At 37.7% G+C, this 10,523-nt stretch overlaps 2 protein-coding genes across 4 annotated transcripts; one reads left to right on the forward strand and one right to left on the reverse strand.

The window, feature by feature from the left end:
- The first annotated feature begins 429 nt into the window (after window positions 1-429).
- On the forward strand, window positions 430-3,720 carry LOC125682001 (poly [ADP-ribose] polymerase tankyrase-2-like). Of its 3 annotated transcripts, none has more exons than XM_048922380.2 (2): window positions 430-733; window positions 2,091-3,720. In XM_048922380.2, the coding sequence occupies exon 2, from the start codon at window positions 2,213-2,215 to the stop codon at window positions 3,344-3,346; it is 1,134 nt and encodes a 377-aa protein (XP_048778337.1). In that variant the 5' UTR covers window positions 430-733; window positions 2,091-2,212; the 3' UTR covers window positions 3,347-3,720. The 3 variants fall into 3 exon arrangements, with proteins under 3 accessions (XP_048778337.1, XP_048778329.1, XP_048778345.1); XM_048922372.2 differs by lacking the exon at window positions 430-733 and adding an exon at window positions 740-1,959; XM_048922388.2 differs by lacking the exon at window positions 430-733 and adding an exon at window positions 740-1,920.
- A 6,059-nt stretch (window positions 3,721-9,779) lies between these two features.
- On the reverse strand, window positions 9,780-10,428 carry LOC125682059 (uncharacterized). The gene has a single exon (XM_048922443.2). The coding sequence runs from the start codon at window positions 10,396-10,398 to the stop codon at window positions 9,919-9,921; it is 480 nt and encodes a 159-aa protein (XP_048778400.1). The 5' UTR covers window positions 10,399-10,428; the 3' UTR covers window positions 9,780-9,918.
- Window positions 10,429-10,523: the final 95 nt, after the last annotated feature.

The following is a 10,523-nucleotide window of genomic DNA, read 5'->3' on the forward strand; positions in this document are numbered from 1 at the left end:
AAAATATGAAATTAACATTCTGTCCACTAGTGGTACTTCAAAACAGTATATCAAAGGGTATTCACTTACAGTACTCTACGTGACTGAGATGTGTTCTTACATACATGAAGAAAACATGCACCTATCGTTTCCGTGAATAATTTTATCAAAAAGTTATAATTTAAAATATTTTCTTTACATGTATTGATAACACTTCCTTCTAATCAACATGATTTGAAACCAAAAATTGACTAATTATATAATCCTTAATTTATGTGTCCAAAAAACCACGTGTTCCTCTTGCGACATTTGTGTTAGCATAGTCCAAAACACTTCTATAGTACATCATATCGGAGATGATATCATTTAATGAAACTGACACTTTGCAAACATTTAATCGTTTAAGATCGTATGGCATTAGATCAGTTATGTAATGCTGTTTTTCATACAAATTTATTGATTTACAGATCATGCAATTAAGAAACGTTGAACCGGACAAATAATTGAATTCTCATGATGTAACATGATGATACATTGAACTTGTGCATGACCACAACATCCGGAATGACCACCTGACTGCATCACGGGAAATCACTCAGGCGTGCGAGTCCCTTTAAAATTAACCCCTAGTGGGCCTCCATCATTAGTGCTGGTTTCCGCAGCTAGGAGTAAAGATGAGTCTGTCCTTAAAAAACCTGTCACTTCTATGACGGATGAAGATCTATATAAGAGCTATTTTCCTGGCAGAACAGCGGTAAGATTGTATTTTTAACATCCTAAAAACAATTTCCTTTATATATTTTTTGATGAATATTTTATAATTCGTTATTTATATATTCCTGGATATTCTCGTGTCGCATACTGCACCCGAGTATATACATGTTCAGTTTGTCATTAGCTACAAAGCTTTAACTCTCGTGGGGAAAATTGGGGATATACCAGAGGTCATATCGGTATTTCAGTTTTTGTTTAGAGAGAGAGATATAGTGTGTCACCCACTACGTTCCATTCATTTTCATTCCAGATTTAAAAAGTTACTCAAATTCTTCCTAAAATTTCAAAACATATATCGATAGCGGTACTAGGAGAGATATACTTAGCAATACATGCATCCATTGTGAATCCAGCACACGTAATGTTCAGGTGTTAGAAGATGTGTTATCTCAATCTGTTACTTGTGAACATCATTTTACATGCATTTGTACTTATTACATATGTCACGAACAATTAACACTCTGCGTCGAACAGTGCTATATCCATGTACAAGTTCTTGCCATTTACCTACAAGATGTGTGCGGGGCTTTCCTGAACAAATGTCGCTAACACGACTTTCATTTACGCCCTCACGTTGTTTCTGTTCTTTAATCAAACGTTGCAGATTTAAAAAAAAAAAAAAAAAAAAAAAAACCAACCCGCTCAATCTGTTCGTTTTGCCATTGATTCCAAACAGAACAGCTGTACAACGTCTAATTTTGACCAGAAACGGTAGTTACACACATCGAACAACACGTGTACATACATACTGATGTTCAATCATCTTGCAAATAACCACAAAGGAAATTAAGTGTAATGACATTAGATTATATTATAGAAACCTTTAACCAGACATAATTTTGACCGTTTGACCTTCAATGTTACTGATAAAAATAAATATTTTTATCAGCAATCGCTACCGATACACGCGCAATTCTGCTACACAGGAGCTTCCTATATGATATTTGTGTTTATGTTTGGCACGCATCCGACGTCTGCTCGCAGGAGCAAGATCAGAAACTGAATGGAACGAGATGGCATCAGATAGGGCCGCTTAACTACTTATGTTTTTTGGCAATCAAACTCATACTATAATTTCCTCACAACAAACTTTTACATGCGCATGAGCAAATTTTGTCTTGTGTATTTTTGTGCTTATGGTCCTGAGGGAAACAAAGAGGGAAGAGGGTAAGTGAAAAGTACAATGGTGGAATAGCCATGAGAGAGGCAAGTTTTTACAATGATAAAGTACATGATGTAAGAGTGTGTATGTAACACAAATGCGTGAATCAGAAATTGGTTTAAGTGTTGTTTGCGTTGTATTCTGAGGCCTTTAATTTGTTGTTTCTGATCTGCAGGAGTAGATACTGCGAATGGGAACGAAGTCATCAGGAAATTTGTGCAAGACTCCTCTCCCAGAAGTAGACCAAGGAACGATCGACTATTGTCCATTCTCGAATGAAAGATCGAGACATTTTATATGAATATAATGCCCAACAAGATCATTATGGAAGATGACTATTTTCTGCTGGAGTCCGTTAAATCCGGTAAAGAAAAACAGGTTCGGTCCATTTTATCCAGTGGGAATTATAGGAATGAGGCCTTCGTTGATGGGTTTGGCCGTACGGCGCTCCACTGGGCAGCCGAGTACGGCTACACAAATATTGTGTACTTACTGGTGGAAAACAAGTGGGATTATAACGCCACAGACAACAAATCACAGTCCCCGTTACACATAGCTTGTAACCACTACGGCAGTGACATTGCGTCATACCTGATCACGTGTGGATGTGACGTCAACGTTTTGGACAATGTCGGAAACAGCCCATTACAAAGGGCAATTCACACAAATTTGGAAGACGTCGTTTATCTTATATGTGAACGTGGGGCTAATATAAACTCCAAAACCAAAAATGACTGGACAGCTCTTCATGAAGCAATACGGGTTGGAAATGAGAATATCGTGCGTCGATTGATCAAAGGTGGCGCTGATGTCAACGCCGTCACCCAGTACAAAGCAACACCGTTTTCTACAGCGATTTTCTACTACCGTATATCTCAGAGACATGCATACAGCTGTCTGGACTCCATTGCTAAAATGTTGGTGGACAACGGTAGTCGACTAAGCCAATGTGACGGTCAGTGGTCTCCGTTAATGTCTTCTATATCTCTTGGAAACAGTTACATCGCGGGATTACTGTTATATAATGGCTGCCAGATTCCTGACCAGGATCAGTACGGACGATCTCCCCTCGTCGACGCTTTCACAAGGTGTGACCCAACTGTTGTTAAGTTGATGGTCTTATGTGGGTACCAGTTAACCATTGATGAAGTGGAACAGTGCAATAGACGTATTCCTACATTCTCGAGGTCTTTCAGACGTTTAGCTTTCTCAGGGATAGATACCTCAACAAATGGCGTCCAGATGATGACATGGCTAAGGAACCGTGCCCACAACCCAACCCCACTTTCAGATATCTGTAGATTCAGTATTCGACAATCGCTCAACAAAGGTTCAAGAGACAGCTCGATTTTAAAGAATATCAGAAAGCTTATCCTTCCAACTTGTTTGAAAGAGTATATTGCCTTAGATGAATTCAGTCATGTCTGTTAAATGTTTGATAGGACCAAGTGGAGTGAACGTGACGCGGACTGTAAGGAAACCATGTACGTTTTAGTACATGAGTGTGTATACAATGGTGCTGCTTACAGGTCAGTGTAACGAATATTTACAGGCATCGTGCGAGTTTTGTGTTGATGTTCAGTATATGTGTATTTAGTTGTAAGTTTGCTCACCATTTCGTGTTCCACTCAGATTTTACAATCTCTAAAATAAGGGATCTCATCGCAACTCATGGAAATCCAGCGTTCAATCAAACTTTCAAGACTTACACCCGTTGTACGTGGTGTCGATGTCCATGCTTTTATAGATTAGCAGCATTTATTTATTTAGTCATTTATTTTTCAGAATAAAGTGAAGGAAAGTTATTTCCCTCTGATAGATTTATTGCGAAATAACGAAAGCATCCAAGAACATTGAGCTTGGAAGCATGCAGCGATTTGGTTACACCATAGTTTTATGTTAGATCACTTCATTACTGCTTAAAAGTCAGTTACGATTGCCGTTAGCATGACAGGAAACAGCAATTAATGCTAACTGCTGAACATGACAACAATAGAGGGATCAAAGAATGCTTTTACTAAATTCATACTGAGATCAGTGCAAGAATACAGGCAAAACAAATGAACGCGGTAGTAGTATGATGCAGGGGCGGATCCAGAAAAAAGCTGCTGACTGATTTGCTATTATATTTATATATATATATATATATATATATATATATATATATATATATATACACATACACACTCTTCTGCTAAAGAATTCTTAAGCTGATCATTCAGCTAAATCAGAGTCGTACGAAGTAATATCCATGTCTTATCCAATATATCAAACATCGTATCTCAATGACAATATTGTGGATGTGGGCCATGACAAACCAGTCTTTGTACTAAGTATGGGCTTGTAATGTCTCTCCATTATGAGCACCGTATGACCCAGGCAGAATTTCGAATTTTCTTAATCAGTGACCGTGACTATGTCTAAATGACCATGGTTTTGGGTTTTAACACATTGTATGGTCGTAGACAAAACTTCATACCAAATAAGAGCTTCTAATTCTCTTTGATCACTATCATATAAAGTAATAAAACACAAATATTTCATAAAGTGGGACGAACAGAAAGGCAATGGCATGGACAGAAGTGGAGCGGACGGAAAGGCAATGATACTGATAACATTTTCGATGAGATCCTCGTGTTCGGGAATGGGAGTTACGAACTACGAAATAATATAATACATATTCATACAGATTACAAATGCATACTTTGTAACTCAATCTGAAGACCCAATGAGTGATATGATCGATACTACTAGGCTGGCTATATGACTCACAGTTCTGTTCGTTTTTAATTTCGAATAAAACAGAATCGCGTGTCTTTTATAGGGATATTTTGCTCGTTTTTAAACGGAGACTGACGTCAAACCTGGAGAAACAGTGCAGTATAGCTACAATATGGATCAAATATAATACAGATGTAGTCACAGCCAGACTTGATTCACTGACATGATTCAAATACTTCATTTCAGCAGTTTCCGATCATGATGAGCTAGTTGTGTAATATTACCCACACAACAGTGAACTGTCCTTATTTTCATCGCTATATAATCACAAGAGCCGGTATGTGCTATATAGCGAGACTTTCCCTCGGAAGTCTGGCTATATAGTGAGACCCCCCCCCCCCCCGGAAGACTGGCTATATAGCGAGACTTCTCCCCGGAAGACTGGCTATATAGTGAGACTTGGACCCCCAGAAGTATGGCTATATAGCGAGACTTGGACCCCCAGAAGACTGGCTATATACTGAGACTTCCCCCTGGAAGAGTGGCTATATAGCGAGACTTTCCCCCGGAAGAGTGGCTATATAGCGAGACTTCCCCCGAAAGACTGGCTATATAGCAAGACTTCCCCCGGAAAACTGACTATATAGCGAGATTCCCCCCGGAAGAGTGGCTATATAGCGAGACTTCCCCCGGAAGACTGGCTATATAGCGAGACTTCTCCCGGGGGAGTCTCACTATATAGCCAGATTTCGGAGGGGGGTCTCACTGTATAGCCAGTCTTCCCCTTTATAGTGAGGCTTCCCCCTTTATTTGAGTATCCGGAATAGTCCTTTCTGCTATAATTTACACGTGTTTATTGAAATAAAAGCAGTTTCTTTTATGAACTTTTTAAATTCAGTTAACCAAAACATATAATGTCCAGAAATTAGGTACCTTTAAAAATGACAGATTTTTATAAATCAGTCGTCGGATATCATGGCTTCTCGACTGTGCACGAGGTTGCATTAACGATGAATATTTTCATATTTAACTTGTCAATGGCTCTTTTGATATCAGAAAGACAACATCGATTTGAAGTGTCACAATATAACCAATCTATATGATCATGAATTAATTAAAGGAATCAGCATATGTTCTCTCATGGCGCGCAATCATGTGATGCAAGAAGGATGGAGCGGGAGGGAGTATGGACTAATCCTCAGAAGCAATGGGTCTGAAGAGTCGGGTGGCAGAAACAAAACTTAAGATAAAAACATAATTTGGTTTATTTGATTTGATACATTAAGATATCAGTAATTGATTTAAGGATATCATACATTCAATTACATGTAAAGTTTTACAAGTCCAAAATAACCACCTTTAAAAAAAATACCCTCACTGGTTATTTATAACAGAATAACTGCTATATAATAGCCAGTGAGAGTATTTTGGACTTAGGGGTATGCAAGACATTGTTGTCTTGACATTCATTAGAGAGATTTTCAACAACAACAAAAAATAATTAAATCAGCTCATGTACGTTATTCAGGGGGGGGGGTGGGGGGGGGTGGGGGGGGGGGTGGGGTGGGGTGGGGGGTCTTGGACTTAAGTACCTATGGGTCCCGGGGTGGATTGTAAAAGAGAGAGAGATAATTCAAAATTGCTATAGTTATCGAAACTAATACCAAGAATAATAACAGAAATATTACAGCTGATCATGTTCATGTCTCTCGCCTGAGCAGCCACATCTTACCATCTGTTTCAGTTTCTTTACAGGTTCAAACACACATGAATATAGCATACCAAAACAAAACAAAAAAAAATCTACCACAGTGCATTGCTTCCCTAGGTTCGACAACTCTGTCATATTGCGACTACTTTGTAATCTCACGTTGAAAACACCTCTTTTGACATTGCTGTATTTCTTTATAAACCAACGTCGAAGTTAATTGACTATAAAATGGACATTTTAAAACAAAATGATATCCATCAAGAACAAATATTCACAACCTTATTCTGTCTTCTATATTCAATTGATCACTGGATAATCTAATTTTGTTAATTGTTTTAAATACTTATCATCTATTGGTTTTATCAGATACATTTGTATAAATCGAAATTATTTACAAAGTATTTATAAAGTTGATTTTTCGGTGAATTGGAAATAAACGAGAATATACATTCTCCGTGAACATGAATCATTCTTTGTTCATGAACATTTGTCTTCAACATTTTAGAATTCTATAAAAATGTAAACCAAGTCTTGCCGATTCCTCGTTTATACATGCAATCCAATCCCCAGTATGCAGAGTCATGTTCTTGAGCCTTCAAAATACAATTACATGTATTATACTTTCTTACTTTAAACCAGAATTTAAACATATGCGTTCTTAATCTCATTTCCACAATTACTGGGAGTCTATCCAATTCAAAACAAACAAAATTATTGGCAGTTTTCTGACCTACAATTTTCTTACAGAACTTTATATGCATTGTACACTTCTAAGAGAAAACAGCGGTACGTGGCGACAATATTTCTCCCCTATCAAACTCACGTCATTGTAAATGCTCACTTGTATTTAGTACATTTGTTATAATGACAATGATTTGATAATTATATACATTTTCCTTGTATACCCCCAAAAATTAATGTTATCAAATAGCTTACAACAATGCAGCTTAGACGGTGTTACACCTAATAAAAATCTCGTCAATATTAGTCATCAGTGCAGCTTTTATTACACTGTAGTTTACGGATCGCATCCTCAAATAACACTCATCTAAGTCCATTCTTTTAAACATACTGGAATTTCTTATTATGAAACTGTGTTGCTTCTGTGCTAGACGATTGCAGTGAAGTTTAGGGATTTTGGTTCATACCTAAAAATAAATAAATAAATAGCGATATATCTCAAAGTTGGTCATTTCATTTCCTTTCAAAAATATAATTGTCTAATATATCTTTTCTCCAATGTCATTGAATATGAAATCTTCCTACCGGTTTGTATTATATTATAAAACTTAAATAAAAAGCCGCCCTATTTGTTGACAAACTGGATTTGATAATAAATATGCTGCAAGATTAGTGATCCAGTAAATCTTCAAGCTTTCGACTCAGGTGAGCTAAACGTCCGCCGTTGTCTACCATCTACCGAGCAACATTTATACACCGCTACACACGAGTACTTTACCGCTGTAATTCTTTGCATGGCACTGCATGATCTGCCCTTACACGTTATATACTAGAATATTTAATTTACAATATCATCATTTTCCTTCTTTTTACCACCATTACAGTGGCGGATTTAGAGGGGGGCGCAGCCCCCCTCCCCCCTAAAATCGCGGTATCTTGTTTCGGAAAATATACTAAACGATAAAAGAAGCAATAATTTCTTCCACTCCCGGAGAAATAAATGACAAAATCTTTTGATTTCTTGAATTACTTTATTGGGAGAACTTAATTTTTTCTAAAACAAACCCTTAAAATTTGGGTAATTTTATTAATTTCACCTTATTAAAATGATAGGAAAAAGTACAAATGACTAAATAGGAGAAATATTTCAAGCCCCATAAAATCTGTAAAACCCAGGAGCTTCTGGGGGTGAAGCCCCCTGGACCCCCACTAGGGGCTTCACCCTGGGCTCACTGCCTCATAAAGTGGCGCCACCCGTAACCGCAATTCCTGGATCTCCCCCTGCATTACATAGATATATTATAATAAACACTCTCACTATTCTGAAATTAAAATCATGACTTTTCTTCTGATTAATTTCAAATAAAATTTAAATATTTATTTGACATATTTACATATCCTTCACCATTTCGTGGTACGTTGATTTTCTGGATTCTAAAGTAGTTTTTTAATCAGGTCATTTTTCATTTCATCATGTCAACACACCATTCAATAATAATACAGGAAAAATTCCATACAGCTATCACCCAACTTTGAACAGTCACTTATCTAACACGGTCAGTGTCATCTGTTTAGACTCCAGGTCACTGGAATAATCCAGAGAGAGAGAGAGAGAGAGAGAAAGAGAGAAAGAGAAAGAGAGAGCTTAATGTAAAACTCTCAGTCTGAGTGAAATCCGTGCAACTTTTGTGCACTTCTCTCAGACGATTCGATATTTTCTCAGGAAAATAAACACTTGTATCTGTAATGAAGTTTCAAAGAAACATATCAAAGCAATATTACACACATAAATCTTGCAGGATTGCGCCGTTTACACGTGGTTTACTAGCCTCCAATTACACACATAAATCTTGCAGGATTGCGCCGTTTACACGTGGTTTACTAGCCTCCAAGTTGCACGTGGTCGTTTGGTTAACCATTAACTATGTTAATATCCTTTCTGAATTAAAATAACAATCCAACTATTCTCTTGAAACAAAGTTAAACTCCTCTAACCTCAATTAACTGTATTTTACGAAAATCGGAATGAAATGGTTGAGTGTGTCGGTGTTCTGTATGCCTGGTCACGTTGAACATCTCCAGACAGGTAAATACGTCTTCAAAGTGTCCATGTCAAATTAAACTCATGTTCCATTTCTTTAACAGCTGTTTAATGATGGTATCTATTTTGTCGGTGGAGAGAGAGAGAGAGAGAGAGAGAGAGAGAGAGAGAGAGAGAGAGAGAGAGAAGGGGATAAAACGTGTATAGCGAGAACAATTTTTAACCATTTGACAAAAGTTGTGAGGACAGAAAGTACACTACGAGGAAAAATTCTGTCTTCAAAAACGTGATCCACAGCATGTGAAAGATGTAGATACAAAATATTAGATTAGTGAGGACAAGTGATGTGGGGATATGTTCTCTCTCAAAACCCTTTTTTTCACAATTCGAAAGAGAGCATTAGATAAACTTTTATAGATGTCCCTATAGCTATACCTAACACAATACATTTTTTGCCTTTACAATAACATATCCGTATTTTCTCTTCTAAACATTGTGAGGACGTCCTCACTAACCCAATCTAATTAAAATCAGATCCTAGGATACGCTCACATCTCAGAGTATACGGCGCGGATCTAAGAAGTCTGGTTTTAATTAGATTGTCACTAACCAGGTTTCATTGTCCACACACACACAGAGAGAGAGAGAGAGAGGGGTAGGGATATTGTAGACCTCAAAATTTCTTTTTCTGATGCAATACAAACCAATAATTTTATGTTCTATTCTATAATACCAGAATATTAAAGTCACAATAATTACTACTATTTTTACAGCGTTAAGAAAAACATGTCACATTGCATTTGGCAAATATTTAAATATATAAACAATAGAACTTGATTGTCAAAACGTTCACTCGGATCCATTCCTAGGTTCGAATCCTACGTCTGCGCACTGGTAAAATGTTTTGGGCGCCTGGGCGTTGTTAGGTTCGTAAGTAACCTGCAGGTAATGCATGGTGTTAGGTGGTTCCATTGGGGCGCGAACTTTCACCGTGTAGATATGGAGAGAGGGTTCACCTCCGTCAGGAACAGTGGCCAAGACTTTTGGAGTGGTACCTTCACGCTCACTAAGAGAAATCACGAACTTTCCAGGACTTGTTTTGTTGTAATGGTCCAAGTTCTTCATGAATGTAACGGTGATGTTTTCGCCGCGTCCGTAGAAGGTAGCGTCACGCGTTGGCTGGCGTCCTCCGCACGGGGCTGTGGTCAGGATACAGTCCTTAGCCCCGGGAGAATTAATCCCCGTCATGGTACCTCTCTGGGGAGGACTAAGGAGACAGATGTGGCAATACCCTACTGCAAAAAGCGACACAAGCACAAAAATCTTCATCTTCTGTTGTATGAAGGAATGTACTTAGAAATGGGAATATGATCTGCTTTTATAATTCTTTGATCAAATCATTTATTAGTGATTGGTCAGTTTCTGGGCCAGTACATACCTACTGAGACATATAT

The sequence above is a fragment of the Ostrea edulis genome, chromosome 1 (assembly GCF_947568905.1).
Source record: "Ostrea edulis chromosome 1, xbOstEdul1.1, whole genome shotgun sequence".
Classification (NCBI taxonomy): domain Eukaryota; kingdom Metazoa; phylum Mollusca; class Bivalvia; order Ostreida; family Ostreidae; genus Ostrea; species Ostrea edulis.

Bases quoted from the DNA above. Each gene is read 5' to 3' on its own strand.
- LOC125682001 (XM_048922380.2), top strand. From the start codon at position 2,213: ATGAATATAATGCCCAACAAGATCATTATGGAAGATGACTATTTTCTG.
- LOC125682059 (XM_048922443.2), bottom strand. From the start codon at position 10,398: ATGAAGATTTTTGTGCTTGTGTCGCTTTTTGCAGTAGGGTATTGCCAC.